Source organism: Ixodes scapularis, unplaced genomic scaffold (genome assembly GCF_016920785.2).
Source record: "Ixodes scapularis isolate PalLabHiFi unplaced genomic scaffold, ASM1692078v2 PGA_scaffold9__187_contigs__length_104089568, whole genome shotgun sequence".
NCBI lineage: Eukaryota > Metazoa > Arthropoda > Arachnida > Ixodida > Ixodidae > Ixodes > Ixodes scapularis.
The window spans coordinates 72,119,902-72,136,613 of NW_024609884.1; the positions used below are offsets into that span (position 1 = coordinate 72,119,902).

At 51.5% G+C, this 16,712-nt stretch overlaps 1 protein-coding gene across 8 annotated transcripts in view; it reads right to left on the reverse strand.

Annotated features, from left to right (window-relative positions):
• The window catches only part of LOC8053731 (lysine-specific demethylase 3A), a 335,808-nt gene that overhangs the window by 88,069 nt on the left and 231,027 nt on the right, over window positions 1-16,712 (reverse strand). For 7 of the 8 annotated variants that reach the window (XM_040216827.3, XM_040503279.2, XM_040216828.3 and 4 more), the window contains exons 5-6: window positions 13,485-13,569; window positions 220-308 (exon numbers count right to left, since the gene is read on the reverse strand). In XM_040216827.3, the coding sequence (XP_040072761.1) occupies window positions 220-308; window positions 13,485-13,569 (174 nt within the window). Of the gene's footprint in view, window positions 1-219; window positions 309-13,484; window positions 13,570-13,782; window positions 13,877-16,712 lie in introns of those variants that run through there. The other variant, XM_040216829.3, reaches the window with a different exon arrangement.

The window sequence follows — 16,712 nt, forward strand, 5'->3', positions numbered from 1 at the left end:
CAGACCAAGCACCACCACACCTAATTAGAGGCTACAACTCAAAATGACGCACTAGCAGCTCCAGAGAGGCACGGCAGGGGGAGAAGACACAGAGAGAAACGAGCGCGATCGAGCACCGGGGTTTTCCCTGGTTCGGGCAGCGATCACAGAGGGCCCGGGTCTTGGGGGCTCGGGGTGTGAGCCCCGGCCGGCCAGGGTCCAAAGACACATTTCACTTACTGCTTTTAGCGGGCCGGCGGCGTTGAGCGTGCACGTTCTGCGGCGAGGCGTAATCCCGACGTTCTCTCCCTTCAGAATGGACTCGACTACTGCAAAGAAGAACAGAGCGACGGTCATGCGCCGACTGCGCACGCGCGAGGGGCTGCCTGATCAAAGGCAGCAGCAGCGGGAAGCGGCCCACGTGACGCGGCCGCGCACTCGCTCTCTCCCCCAGAGCTGCCTGCCGTCGCGCAGCGTTGCCACATTTCCCTCGCCACCTCGAAACTCCCTAGATGTCCCTAGGGGCCGCTAATTCACGCGTAAAATAACATTTCGGGCGCACACTGCTTCCATCTTTACACGCAGTTGGTCTCTTTATGCCCTCGGCGACCTTAGCAAAAATAATATTCGATATAATATAAAATAGGGCCGTTAATAACATCGTTAGGAGTCCAGCAAAAACCCAATCTTCCTACGTCTTGTTTTACAGAAGGCGGAGTTGGCCCTTTACGACAGAGAGAGCTGCATGACAAGTATTCCAAAGAGAGAGTCTCATACTTGTAAATATATCAGCTTGAACTTTAGAATTGAACTTGAACGCGAAGACAGTTTTTTCCACGCGCTTCCAGAATCACGTGCTTAGTCCCCCTGATACAAATAAACCAACCAACCCAGATCAATTATTGCGAGATTACGTGTGCTCCAATTTCTCAGAGACGACTGCTACCTAACCTCCAACCTTTTCCGTCCAGCCCACGTCCGCGGTGTTGTGATTTATCGCACTTTGCGTCTTCGTATCAAATAATCTAGCCTTCCCGTTGACGCAGCTAAACCACCTCCTGTTTTGTGCCTTCCCCAACGATACGCGCCATTTGCGTCACCTCCAATTGATGCATCAATTGGACTCGCACAAGATCTGTCGCAACTCCATACCCACTGTTTCCTTTAGCTTGTCGTTCCGCGAGCGTAAACAATACGCAAAAAAAAAAATGCACAAAGAAAAAGAAAAAAGGCTCAGAGAAAACGAAAATGTAAAAAACAAAACCTGAACCCCCCCCCCCCCCCCCCCCCCCCGAAAAAAAAAAAAAAATCTTTTCGGGGTTTTTGTTGAACCATATATCGTAGAGCTGAATTTCGACAAAAATTAATATGCAGTTTCAGGGGCGAAAAACTGTTTTCGCTTGTTTCAAGAGAACGCAGAATTGCGCTAGATTCCAGGAACATTTCCTAGAGATGGAAATGCCGCCAAGGCCGTCAAGCCGAGAGGAGCTTAGAGACATGGCTGAGATAATCCAAATAGACGTGCGTGTTTATTACGCAGAAATATGTGGAGCGGTTTGTACATTTCAGGATGACGCCGTCCCATGAATATCGCGAACCCTCGCAGCAAGCTGGCGTTGCAAACGAAGATGCATTTCAGTAAACACCGCCATCCCAATCAAATTTGAAAGCGTGACTGTCTCTTTTGACTCAGCCTCTCAACGGAGCTTAGAGCAGCAGTCGGGCGTTCGGAACGAAAGAGATTCAGAATACAGCTTCGCGAGGAATGGCATTTTGCTGGCCATATTCGACCCGCACGCGACGAGCAAGTCACACATTTGCTTTGGACGCCAGGCTCGAAGGCATAAACTGAACAAACGAAGACCGCATATATGTTCTGCCCATACGCGTGTACCCGGGGAATCAGTTCTTTCGCGCTTCGCAAAATAATAGGGTAAAATGCCCGGATAAAAAAGACAGGCGAAACTAGCTTCGCCCGCTCGACAAGACGATGATCGGCCTTGCCGTCACGGCGTCAAGCAGACGTATCGCGGAGCAAGTGCGACCTTGCGTGTCCGAGGCGTTGGACATTCCCGATCTATCTGGAAACCAAGGACTACGAGATTGCAAGCCCATCCAACCCGCGTCGGCAGCGCATCGCATGATTAACTAACCGCCCACACCCCCAGGCTTCAGTGCGAAGAGAGCCCCGCAAACCCGCCGATGTCTTCGGGGTTGCGGGGCTCTCTTCGCAGTGAAGAGAGCCCCGCAATGGCACGACGTAATTTATGTTTGGGACAGGCTACGTTACAACGGCTCGCACGTCCTAGAGCTCGGCGTGTTTCTGGTTGCCGTGGATGAGTGAGCGGCAGTGCTGCTCAATTGAGAGGCGGCTCACCGCGCGGCCTTGGGATTCCAACGGCTCTCTCCGCTATCTCAGAGCGCTCATTTGAAATCAGCTCGACCTGCCAGATGACGAGACAAGAAGAAACTGGTCACGCGTTGGTACGTTTCACTCCCGATAGCGTGCCATTTAAACGCAATTTTATTTTTGTTCGCGCTTGTAATCGTCATCATGCCGGTTCGTACGCGGATAAATGAGCAGTCAAGCGAGGCGAAAGGAGCGGAAAATAAAAGACGCCCCGCGAACCGCAATCTCCACGCAGGCCAAAAGTCTCCAATGTAGCTCGGTTGAGATCCCAGAGCCTCGCAAAGCGCCTTCCGGGCCTTCGGGGCTCGACCGACGCGTTCGCCCATCACTGCCAGAGCGGCGGCGATCGATAAAATCCTCGTGCCCGAGCTGCTCGGGCTGGGACCGGAAATGCGGATGTGACGCTCCTCTTCCCCCCCACGGCATCGTGACTGAGCCGCAGAACAGCGTTTACACTCGGACAAAGCGCTTTGCAGAGCGTAGAAAGGCTCCAATAGGATGTTGGAACTGCACCCCTACCAGTCGGTGGCTTAGCGCGCAATACGCTTTCCCAAAGTCTGGAGGTAGAGCAACAAGGTCACCTTACAGCTACGTCCTCGAACTCACAAAAGACAATAACAACAAAGGAAGCGAGATTCAAAAGTCACACATCTGTCACAGCTACGCGCCTTCGGTCACCAGATTTTCCATGTTTCCCCAGAAAACTGTTGTTGTCTGAAGATCAGTGGGTCTGGCAGGCACTATACGGCCAAGGTTGATACATCCGCTTGCCACACGCCACAGTTATTTAGAAGGGACTGCCAGGTAGGAACCTCATCTAAGCTTGATTAGGTTGCTCTCGCATCGGTTCGAACAAGCCCCAGATAGGAGTCGCACGTAAACACAAGCTACCAGCTCTCGATCCGGGCGTATGGGAGCGCCTATCAGTTATCCGGCGACGGCGTGTTAGCGCCGTAAAACAACGTGAGTGTAGTATGTCGTTGACGTGGCGCAGCGCTGAGCGGAAGTTTCGACATCCTGTTCCTAGCGAGAGAAGGTTGGTAGATGCGTGGCTTCTGAGCGAGTCTCATGGCGCAAATAGGACACGATTCCCTGTTCCACAGCCCGAAAGTTCGCCACGTTTTAAATGCTAGCTTTAATTCGGCCGGCACAGCTGCCCAGAAGTCGTTCTCTACGCTCACTTCCGAGCCCATTCGCAAGATCATGCCTCTCTCCCCCCCCCCCCCCCCCCCCCCAAACATTCGGCAAACACAAAACTGGGATCGCGTACCGCATGGCAATTTAAAACGAAAGTGTTATCTCGCGTAGATGTTTCGACGACGCTTCCAAGAACGCGAGTGAAGGAGAGCCGTTCGAAAGGACCATCCGCCGATTATAAGAAATGCGGGCGGGTTGTTTTTCTCGGCTGGTCCCAGTTGACGGCTGCCGTCGGGCGCACGGCCCACGCAGACAGACGACCGGTCGCGTGGGCTTCAGGGAAGAGGCGCCGACCGATCAACGTCCCCGTACAAGGGGCGGCAACCGACCCCTGCTCGAGAAACGCGAGGTCAACCCGCCGCACGCAAGAGCGAGCGACGAGCCCGGGCAGTCCCGGTCATTTCGCGTTAGCGGACGAAGCTGAGCAAACATCGACCCAAGCATTTCCGAATGCGGAAACACCGGATCCGCCCAAACGTGTCTCCGCATACAAAAGAGAGCGAGCCGGGCTGCGCCTGCCGAGGCTGCTCGACCACCCCTCATGTTGTCGCGACGCGCACACGACCGACCCCCAAACGTTTCGTGGCTTCGGGAGCGACGCGTTTCGCCGGAGTCGCCGCCTGCTTTTACCCCCTTCCGATGGACCCACCGACCGATGAGCCGGAAGGGTGACACGATTAGGGAGAACTGCGAAGACGACGCCGACTGAACAAGCATCGGAAGAGACCTGGCCAACCTCCGAAACTCTCCATTACAGCGCCTTCGGCGTAGTCGGCCGCCGCGGAGGTCTGGAGACTCTGGACGGCCCGGAGCGAGAAAAAAAACCCAGAGAGAAAAAAAAAACAAAAAAAGAAAACCTGCTCACTATGGAACGGCGACGAGTGGAGGACGCGCGGAGAGGGGGAAAGCCGCGACGACGCCGGTTAGCCCTCTCGCAGTACCTTATCTGCAGATTGATCTCGGCGAGGCTTTTGTTTTGCTCCCAAGCCGCGCTTGGAGCGTTCCCCTCCCTTTGCCTTTCACGTCGTTATTGACTCGCTTTTCCTCCCCGAGCTGAGGAGGAGGGGAGGCGGTTCGACGCTCAAAATAACTGCAGACGCCCGCTCCCCCTCCGCTTCTCTGGAATGCGTTCGGCGAAAAGCAAAAAGGGAAGAAAGCGCCGGAGGGGGTACGCGGAGGGGGGGGCAACTCCCCGCTTTCCCACTCACCAAACAAAGAGCGAAATCGCCCCAACGTGTGTATCCACGAGAGCGTAGGGAAGGCACAAACAAAAAGACAAACACGAAGGAAGGAAAAGAGAGTCTCGAAACGGGGGCTCATCTTCTGTGGCTTGACGATGTTATATTTAGAGAGGCCGCGAACTTCTCTCGAACCTGAGGTTCGCAGATCGCGTCAAGGGGTCCGAAAGGTTGTACGTCTTTCTAACTTTCCAAATTGTTAAGCTAGCGAATTGTACCATTTTCCAACTTTCGAATTTTTCGCGCTAAGAAATTCGAAAATCGTCAAGCTTCCCAACTTGCCAAGTTCGACCAAGTTGGAGCCAACTTTACCCCATAGGCAACAAAAATAAATAGCGCAAATGTATGCGTGGATATATTGCATCGAAATTCAAGGAAGTGCCACCAACTATACTCGCTTTGGCCTCGTGCCCCGTACCCGAGATGTTTTTCCCCCGCTGCTCGGAGCCTCCTCCGGAAGTTGCCCCGATGTGAGGTGCGGGCCGACGGATCTCTAGTCTACGGGTTTAAAACCCTACCGAGGCCCTTCTCTGGGGCGTCGTTCGTAACCTTGGTTGCTTCTGAACGTAAGCTCGCATAAGCGGCTGGCTCGTGTAATTAGCTGGCCGGGAAAAGGCGACCACAGAGAGCGACACCGACGCCCGACAGCGAACACTGGATCGGTGTTGACTCCCTTACTATTAATAACCGGCTGCAGTTTTGAGTCGCCAACATCTCCACTTACTTTATCCTTCGCCGAAGAAAATCGCGAGAAAACGGCGACGTTGTAAACCTGATGCACTGCTTGGTCGTGACCTGATCAGCTGTATTTCCGAGAGCCGGGGGTCCCCGAGATTCGACATGACGACCAAGTACCACAGCACTGAGAAGGAAAGGGTCTTTACAGCATAACAGAAATGCGCGATATGTTTAGTGATATTTCTTGTACTATTTGGAATCTCTTGGGATGAAGCCACGAAGACCTCATTCGAAACTGCGGAATTCGATCTCCTTCCGTGAGATTCGAAGATTTTGAACTTAAATCCGAAATCTTCAAACTCGACTTTTGAGAAACCTTGACATCTTCGAACTTTTCGATTTCTAGCCTCGGCCGGGTTCGAAAGTTGCGAACTTCTAAAATTCGAACCTTAATGGGGTTCGAAAGGTTGGAAACGTCTGGAACTCGAACGTCGGGAGGTTCGCGGCATCCCCAGTTATATTCGGCCGCGGATACTAACCGGAAAAAAACTAGTGCGCATAATGTGTATTTGAGAGTGCTCTTTTTTTTTTTTTCTTTTTTTTTTTGCGGACGCCGTTTATGTTTATGCACGGCTCCCTCTCGGTTTCTCCCCTGCACGGCTGGGGGGGAAGCGCGAGGGAGGGGTTCTTCGCGGATGGCAGCAGCGGAGGGGAGAAGAGGGCCACGAGGAAAGAAGGGAACGGGGGTTCAGAGAAAAAAAGGAAAAAGAAACCGCTTGTCAAAATTTAAGAGCGCGAGGCGGCGCGGAGAAGCAACCTTGGGGCGGCAGCCGTGCCAGAGGTCATCTCAAGGTCAGGCTCTCGCCACGACCGCTCAAATTAACTCACGGATCTTTCGTTCGACTCGCAGACTAGTCTTCGTTTCCTGCGCCCGGCAACGGATGCCGAGGTGTCGAACCATGTGCTAGGGCCGCCTAATACCCAAACGAGACGCGAGGGCGCGCCAGCCGGGCCCAACCACATGGGCTGCTTTTCACGCGCTTCCTCGGCCGCGCAGTGTCGCCAGTCGACTAGGCCTAAAACATTCGACAACCAGCGTAAACCACCTGGTTACAGTTGTGTTGGTGCTCGATAAAAATTCTTATTTACAACGCACAAACCTCTTTTCTTTTCTTTTTTTTTTTAACCTGGAAGAAAATCAATTGTCAATGCTGGGCTGCACCGAGACCCACTCCGATGTTGCAGAAGTCGCCCCCTGGTTTACTTCCGCCACGTGCCCCTCTGACTGGTCTCCGCGTGGCGAGCCACTTCCGGCGTCGACGCCGAGATCTGGCTGATCTCGGAGCGGCCCGCGCGTCGCACTGTTGCGGGTGGCCTCGAGCGACGCGCGCCGACGCGGGGCGACGCTGAAGCGCGTAGAAAACATCGGTAGAGCCTTGGCACGGGGGTTACCTCGGCGTCGGAAATAAAAGTGATTGCCTTCTCGAGTTTGTTGGCACATGAGAGAAAGCACTCAGACGTTGGGACTGTTCCAAAACGCGCACGACATGACCCCAGAGCAAAGGTTGCGTACCCTGGCGTTCCCAACCTGCCAGCGTTTAGCGTTGCCCTACCTGTGTTGCCACGAGGCATGAATCGCTGGACCATGCGCACGCTAGAGTGTGGAACACAGCCACTGACATCCCCCGACTCGGGACGAGCTGCTAACCTGACTTCTTCCCGAAAGTTGAGCCCGATTCGACTATCTTGCATCGCGCTGCGCAGCGCTGCGCGACGGTGCGCTTCGTACCGCAAGAAACCGCTTTCTGCCGCAAGGATGCCGTTCACCGAGTGCGATCAAAAGGAAATGTAAGTCTGGGCCTTCGAGGCATGCCATGAAAGGATTTTTCTACCTTCGCTTATATACTACTTTGAGTCACTCCGTAACGTTAATAACTGCATAATTTTTTTTTTCTAGGCAATAACAGTCACCAAAAAAAAAAAAAACGAGAAATATGTGCACCGTTCATCCCCTTCACTCGGAGCCAAAGCAAGCGGCCACGTGACGTTAGTCATAGCCACGCGCTGGGGTCGGCAAACTAGACAACGAGTGCTGTGCGTTGTTAGATTACGGCATTTCTCATCCCCGCAGTGGTTGGACATGAGCCACTACCCGAGTGTCCGTCGAGGCACTCGGGTAGCGGTAAAATCCAAAAACACGGACACTTTCATTTTTTTTTTTTATGAAAGGACAAGATTTTGCGTCGACCCTCCTCTATAGAGTGTGTTCACTGGACGCCATACTTGAGGGTGATCTCAACAGCGCATGCTCGGAACGTGTTCAAATTAATAGGCTGCTAAGATCGGTAACCTTGATGGTGCGGAATGCACGTTTCAAAAGAACTGTGAAATCTCGTCGTCAGTACGCGCTCAGCAGCCGCACACACAGCTCTGGCCGCCAGGGCCCCTATTCCGCCCCTCTCCCGCTTCTCCACGCACCGGTAGTCTCTTTTCTTCTCCGTAGCGGTTTGTTGTTGTTTCGCAGAAAGGCCACCGCGCGCATTATTTGCGCTGGCTGAAGGGTTATCCGGGTTACCTCAGAAGCGGCTGTGCGCTACCATGTGAAGAAGCCGTTCAACGCTGCTCTTCACTTTTTTTTTTTTTTTTTTGTTTCTGGCGGCGGCCGCGTTTCCGATGGCTCTGTCGTGGAATTGACAGGCTTTCTCAAGACGCTATGCTCAAGCTCACTGGCGCGCCACTTCTTACGCGTACAACTGATTGGGAAGACTGATGTAAGCTCGCTGAAGCAGTCGGTTCCCGCCGTTTCCGAAGTCAGAAGGCGCGACGCCTGCGTAATCGAGCCCCACCTGCAGCGACGCGGAGGACGCAACATTTGGCGGCCAGCTCGCGGCCAAACCAGTCCCACTGCGTCGAGGCCCTTTGGCGTAATTGAGATGGCCCACAAACTAGCAGCGGGGACACCCGCGGGGAGTCGGCACCCGAATTTTTACGCGGGCAGCCCTACGTGCCTCATTAGGCTAAGTGAGGGCCACGCGCAGGTAGCGGGGCAGGCGAGCTGGGCGCGACGACAGGGGAAAGCCAGACTCATTTCCAAAGCCTCTCCAAAAAAAGAAACGGACAAAACGCGCCAAGCATAGCCAACGCTACGTCCCCTGCAGTTCGCAGGGGGCCGCTTTCCTTCTCCAAGGTTTGTAGACAGCATGCGACACGTTGATTTCCCGTGCCACGTCGTATCGACGGCCCCTTTGGTTCGCCTTCAAACGGAAATACTTTCACGAGGGTCACTTCAAATAACGAAAGGATTCCTTCGAGATAACGTTATCGAACGCGGCACTGCTGCAGCGGCGAATCATTGCCAAGATTTGTTGGACAAAAGCGCCTTCGTTTTCTATCTATTTCCGTTTATTAGCACCGATTAGATGGCCCGAGTTTCGAGTCATTGCCCGAGTAATACGGCGAGCAAGTCTGCCAAAATGCGTCTGCGGCAAACAAAGGCTAAAACAGCGAACACGCAGGGAAGGCGCGATGACGAGGCAACCAAGCGCGTGTCGTCATCGGTTGAGGTCAGGGGTAAACAAAGGCACGTGGGCGCATTTGCCGGGTAAACAAACTTACTTGCACGCCATACGGTGGTCATGCTAACCGACTTTATGGTAGCGTTCCTGTCGAGCGTGCAATTCAGACACGTTTAAGAGGATGGGGTAAAAGGCGACTCACGTCGCCTGACTAGGCCTTATGGCCCATCCCCCTGTGCAATTCATGAGCACGACAGCATATTAGAAGAAGAAGAAAAAAGCGAAGAACGAAAAATGCAACACGTCCCTGAATATAGATTTGAACAGATATGCCCACAGTATCGAATGGGATTAAAACGTCTGCTTGACCGCTTGTTGGAAGGTTGAGAAACACCTTCCGAATATAAAGCGGCTCTGATGTTAAAACAAAGTAGGAAAATCTTTTTTTTTTTTTCTTTTTCTGGAAACCCGCGCCTCATTCGATATCGAGCGTCCATTCTGTCCTAGAATTTCCCCCTGACTGGAACAGCGGCGGTTTCGATTGTATTCCAAAGAGACCCGAGCGCCATCAAAGGACAGTTGGCATGAACGACTCTGCGACCGAACAACCCGAAACGACACAAAAAGTCATAAACAACGGAAACACTTGCGTACGCGAGAATGCAGAGAGGAGGGAGAAAGAAAGAAAGAAAATAAATAAACGAAGAGCAGGTTGCGAGTGAAATCCGGTCTTTTGAAAGAGCCCCGTGTTTACAAACAGCTGACAATGAGCGCTGGGAGCGTTGACTGCATTCGCCAAGTTTTACTCGTCGCATCCAAGGCTTCTAAGAGACACAAATGTAATTCTGGGCTCTTTCGGAGCTCTCCTTTTCCACCGTTACGTAAACGTAAACAAAACAAAAAAAAAAAAAGTAGCCTTTTTGTGTTTTTATTTTCGGCGGCAATCGCAGGGCACGAACGCCACCCACCAGCGTCATTGCGCCCGCTTGAAGTTCATCGGGAAATTAGTCTGTCGTCTGCTTCGCGACATCGCCTTCACGCGGGAGCGGAGGACGCGAAGCTCGATCCAGACATCGGCCCGCTCAATTTTCGAACTTAACATGAGGTGTTTGACGACAAGACTAGACAGTGACTTGGTTCCATGACGCCCTCATGCGGGGTAGGACGAGCCAATCACTGCTTACCACGCGACTGATCGGGACGACGAGACTATGATCAGTTGCAGGTTAAGAAAACTTCGCGAGAAAAAGGAAGGTTGGAAGGAGGAAGCCTACGGAATGCTGCAGAGAAGGGGAGGGAACCTCCACCTCTCTTCAGCGTTTCGTCTAGTCGGCTTCCTCCTCCCCGACCTTCCTTCCCCTCGAAAACTTTTTTCAACCTGCAATTGACTATAACTTGCTGTTGCGCAGTAGAAAGTCGAGAAGGTGATTCTACTCACAAATCGGGAAACAAGCACCCTTCACATAATATCGAACCGATTTTAGAGCATATCATGTTTTCTAACTTCGCCAACTTCCTAGAATGAATTCGTTTTTTGTTTTGTTTTTACATCTTCACAACATGGCTTCCGGAAAACGTATTCGTGCGAAACACAATCGGTATCTTCAACTCATAAACTGAACGCCATTTTTGACCCATCATCAGTTGCCGATTGCATCTTTCTAGACTTTTCCAAAGCATTTGATATGGCGTGTCACGTGCTATTATTTCATAAATTAGATCAACTCAATCTTGAACCCTAAAGAATGCGCTCGTCTGTGTTTCTCGTCCGTTGTGCGTTTCTTCTTTCCTGTTACTGCTTCTCACATGACTTGAATGTTTTCTTGTTAACCGTACAGAGTTCGTTGCAACTAACAATGTAACATCCCAGACAAGTAGCGTCCATTCCGGTGTGCCCCAAGGCTCTATGCACGGACTTCGCCTCTGATCTATAGTAATGATCTACCTTCTTGTTCGCAGGTGACTAGTTTTCCGGGAAATAACATGACACTGACATAATCGTATCTAATCCCATCTTAATGCCACCTCTGTACGGTGGAAAACGTGATGCATGGAACTAAGCACTAACAAATGTAAATTTATGAATCTCTACAAAAAAAGTCACAATTTAGTCGCTTACTATCTTAATAATTTGACTTTAGACGCCGTATCTCATAAATATATTGGTATTCACATGTCATCCTATCTTACTTGGACCGTTCACGCATTGATAACACCAACCGCATGTTGGGATATCGTCGATGTAACTTCGCAAAAGCACCTTCATCTCTAAAAGTACTGCTATACAAAGTCTTAATTCGTTCAAATCTCGAACTTAAAGTTCCTAGATAAAAGCTTCCTACGAGTAGCAACATTCTTCGATGCGCCAACTGCGTAACGGTGCAGGGTTTAGGAAGCGAATGGGCGGCTCACAGCAGACGAATGAACTGAATGACGCCATTTCGTTCCAGCGGAATGTGCTTTGTCATTTGTTTCGGGTGTCGTTACTTATAAGAGGAAGTATCGAGGGGCTTCATTTTTACTGGCCTGTCATGTAACCCCCCCCCCCCCCCCCAAAAAAAAAAAAAAAAAAAAAAAAAAGACACTATTGCATCTATCTCAGCCGCCGGGAGAGATCCCCGCATCCGTCAGCAAACCGGTCCAGGAGCTCGTCATCGAGCTTTGCGATCCCCGCCGTGACGATCTTTAAATGCGGCTCATAGAGCGGACACGAGCACTGCGTGTGCATTTGATTTGTGCTCATGACAATCAGTGCCACGGCAGGCACTCGGGGCAGTGGATGGTGCCCAATCGCTGCGATGACGGCAAAGGGCCGAGAAAGTGAAAGAGAGAGGATGAGACGAGAGCGCGCGAGACGTCAGAACGCCGAGCTATGGTTCGATTGGTTAGTGGGTAGACCTGAAGCTAGCTGACTTTGCTTCCACTGCACTCGTCGAACGCTCTCGAATACGAAAGCCGAACGCAGGACTCCCGCGTTTTAACGCGTTTGACGAGTCCACTAAAGACAAAGCTAGCTTTTAATTTACGATAGCGAAAGAGGGACATGGAAGACAAACAGACAGCACGGTTGTCTTCCATGTCCCTCTTTCCTTATCGTCAATTAGAAACCAACACGCTCGACCATCTACAGTAGCTTTAGGTCTATACCCACTAATCATTCCAAACAAGCTCGGCGTCCCGACGTGGCCGCGCTCGCGTCTCCTCCTCCTCTTCCTCCCTTTCTCGGCGTATAGCCAGACGTCAACAATGTGTGGAACAAAGCGCCTTCGCTGGGCTTTGCCAATTCCCCAGGGCGTGGCTATGATAAACAGTGGCGGCAAAGAATCGGCTCCAGAAGACGTGGCAGCTTGTTCTGGCTCCGAGTTGAGGGGGTGAACACGGCTCGTTTTTCACGCATTTTTTTTCTCCCTGCAACTGCATTTGCGAGGAGAAAAACAAACTAATGCGTGTTTCGCAGGTTTTTGAATGTCAAGGAGTAATTCTAAAGGATATTTACAAAACGTAAAAAAGAATTAAAAAAAATATTGTTGCCCTCTATTTATTGACTTTAGGTTCGGCAGTGCCAAACTGAACGCATTCGCAGCACGCGCAGCTAAACACACACACACACAAAAAAAATGACACTGTGGAAGGAAGGGATGCGATAACCCTGTCCGCGCGAGTGCGCAAGTGACCCGATGTGGCCAACTCTCCGGCCCCACAAACCATGCATAACACACGGGCCGAATGTACGACCTTCGACTCCGGGTGTTGCGGCGCAAGACTGGGATTTGCTGGTGTCAGGCGTGGCCTAAAGTCCCTGGATCCTGGGAAAGCAGCGCCATTGCCTTCTGGGCCTGCTAGCCAAACACAAACAAATACTAACATACGGACGACCAAAACCTCGCATGGCGATTGGCTAATCGGTCTCTGTTAACATGACAATCACCGTATCGGTCCATTCAAATCTTTGAAGCTGTGACAGGGGCGTTCAAATCCAGTCGCACCAACATCACCGTGGAGAGTCATCGTGTTGAAGGCGTTCCTCGCCAATATAAGCCTCTTTGGCACTCTTTGTGCAATCAACTTATCAGTCATGTCCATCTCCACGGATCTCTTACAATTACATTGTTCTTCTTGCGTATTTGAAAACGGTAAACTTATTTTTCAGTGCCTCCAAGCACCGACACAGCTTGCGGTGGTGGTACGAAGATGTACGCTTGTTTCGCCGGTGTGTAGATAGCAAAATCTCTGTGTACAAGAAACGTGTCTATAAAGCTACCCGTCACCAGAGAATTTCGATCGGCTCCCCAAGAACGGAGGGGTCAAGGAGAAATTGTTCATTTCAAGGGTCCAAATGGCGACCATACGAGGAGCCTTGGCGCTACTTTCCCACGATCCAGTTACTTTAGCGTGGCCGAGCCAGCCAGAGCCACACGCGCCCACAGGGACGCGACAGGATGAGCGGCCGGGAACACGACGACTTACCCCCGTCGCCGATCAGCCTCATCTGCACCAGGCAGGGGTCTTCATTGTGCTCCTCGAGCACTGTGTCGTCGGTCACCGTCAGCTCCTGGACCAAAGAAAGAGGCACTCGGTAAGCAAGAGCGGGGTTTCCTCCGTAGAAGATCGTTCCGACGACTCCGATACACCGGCGCCATTTTTGCGCATGCATCCTGTCGTCATCGGGTATCGTAAACGGAGGTATCGGAACCATCTACTAAAACTCCCTAATGTCCGGGAGAAAACTATCCGCTCGAAACGCGGCCGTGAGTCGCGGCCTCACCTCGGGACCGGAAATAGTAATGCTCGAAGAAGGGCCACGCACGAGTCGCGCCAGAAATGACAGCTCGGGACAGAACCGCGTGCACGCTCAGTGCCGACCTACTGCGCAGCCGGCTCTCGCACGGGAGCATTCGTCATTACCCGCTTGATGACTCGGCGTCGGGTGCCGCGGGAGGAGATCAACGAGGACCCAAATAATAGCGTCGACGGTCGTCCCTCTACATCGTCGATCGCTGGAACGTGGCCACCCCGTCGCGTCTGCTCCACGCGTGCTCTCCTCAACAGCCTGATGACGAATTTCCCGCTACGTTCGACGCCCACTTTCGCGCGCCAGCTGCGGGTCACTCGAAGCTTGCTCACTCTTTCACGCTAAAGGGGCAACAAATAACTGAACGTATTCCATTCGATAGCGCTGGCCAACACCTAGAACATCACGGCGGGTTTTGCGGTAGCTGTTTTGTTTCTGGCCACCCACTGTGCTTTAAAAACGTTGATGTTGTTTTCGCGCAGAGTAATCATCGTGAATGACCGTGTAGTTATTTTCTAACACCAAGTACAACCTCGCCACAGAGGTCGGGAGAGAGGATGCTCGGACAAAGCCGTCCCGCAATCCAAAAGCAGGTGTTCAGTGATCCGCTGGAACGTGCAGCTGCTTACATTAAAGAAACACAGGCAATGCAACCTCGGAGGCTGCAAGTGCAAGCCTTTCCATCGAGTGCACTCACTGCCGATCAAAAGCTCGAAAGACGTGTCAACCAGGAGCTTCAGTGTACGCGACGCTGTATGCAAGCTCGAAAACATTTTCGACGATTGGCGCGACCAAAGTAGCGATTTTTTCTTTGGGTCTCGTACACTGCTCCCCAAGTAGTAAACGTTTAACGTGCCTTCAAACTTGGAAGACGTTGCGCGTTTTGTGAACGCGAGACTGTAGACCCTTTTCTTTGCAAATGCCACCAGGCGGTGCTCCAGTCTTGGACGTCCCAGCGACCTTCCGGTTCATAAAAAGAATGAACAAAGCCCACCTTAACACCGCTGCTTGAAACGTCGAGTCTCCAGGTGAACGCCAAAAGAACCAAGAAGCGCGAGATCTGTTCAAATTTTCCTGATATTCCTGCAAATCAACTTTTCTCCTCCAAGACGTTAAAATCGTACAGCCGAAGGCCCTCGCTAAATCTCCAACTTTGTCGTCCGCGTAGCATTTATGCTTTCTAGCACTGGTGACATAAGCAAACTCGACGGGTTTGCAAAGACGGAGTGACCGGAAGTCGCTTGGGACGCAGCCAGCGGTTCACGCCCCCCATTTGGCGTTTCCTTCGCTCTCACGCCTTCAAGGATGTAATATGTCCCATGCTGTTACCTATCGTCGGTAATAAGTTAACAGTTCAGCGGAAACTCTTCTCACCTCTTTCCCCTTTGGCAGAGCGAATGCTGGAGAGGACGCCTCCTTTCCAGCGTTCGCTCTGCTTAAGTGGAAAGGGGTGAGAGGAGCTTCCCCTGAACTCCTAACCTGTGCAACTGATCATCCCAAAGGCCCGAACTGTGTTTGGAGTGGTATGCGTATGCTCTACCCTGGAGACGTGGAACAAAATCCCGGGCCGCATAGTGAAGCACTCGACAAACTTCAGGCATGCCTTGACAGACTCCCATTGAACACCGAGAGCAACCAAAAAGAAAACTCGCAAAAGCTTAAAGCGATATCTACCGGCGTAGCGAAGCTAATGTCAAGGGGCACCCAGCTTGAAACGAAGGTGGAACAAATAGGGCGCTGTCATGACGAAATAATCGCTATGAAAGCAGATATATGCTCGCTGGAAACAAAGCTGTGTGAATTGTCTTCCACGCGTCAGAATTTTGGTAACATATCGCTACAGATGCAATTGATAATCGTTTACACAGAAACGACCTTTTCGTCAAGGGCACCCGGGGAAACCTGAAACCAGACTGAACAGATTGTGTCAGACTTTATTCAGACTCGTCTGCAAATTAACGCTGGTGAAATCGAACGGGCTCACCGTCTATTTAAGCGAAACCAATACAACCACGTAATTGTCGTTAAATTCCAAAACTTAAAAAAAGGAAGAAATTAAATTGGACATTTTTATTGAAAAACCTAGCTTACATGAAGGCGTGAATTGAAGAAGGTAAGACCAGAAGAAAGCTTCGAGAATTTGGAAAGCTGCACCGTGCAGCTCAAAAGCGCGTGCGGCTTAGTTGTGACAGGTTATTCATTGATAACCAGGCATTTGGTTATGACACCGTATCTGACAGTGTTATCGAAGTGCAAAAACCTTCAGCACCGAGAGCTATTGGCGACGAGATGTTTTGGTTCCGTCCTCTTAAAGGGGCCCACCAACAATTTTTTGACCGGTTTGAAGTTCGCGCTGAAACGGAGCTCCATGAAAGCAGGAACACCAAGGAAAAAAAATATGACACAAATTCGCAATATTTTGTCAGTTATTAGCAAATTAAATATTGCAGAAAACAACTTTAAATAAGCAAAACATAGCGCTTCATGACGTAAAATGAAACAGTTTAGCGATTGGAGCAAAGCGGTTGGCCAATTGGACGCAAGTTTGGTTGATAGCCCGTCGGCCCGGTCGGCTCGTCGGCCATTAGGCCTACCTGCAACCATCGTAGCTTTGCGATCGGGTTGCCATCATCGATGAATTTACCGGGCTTATCGGATTTTTAGTGCGGATCTGGGCGTCGCGCCGTACGAGGACACTCGACGCTAGCGCCGTGTCTCTGCCTCAGTCCGCTTCGACAGCCGCGGAACACTCGTCTCCCGCAACTCCGCCACCGGAGCCACCTCGGCGAGTAGGAGGGAGAAACTGGTGAGCGGTCCCGTTGGGCACCGGTCCCGTCGACGCACTTCACTCGAACAGTGAAAAGTCTGTCACAGCACTAAAATAAAATAAGGGTTCCCCTGGC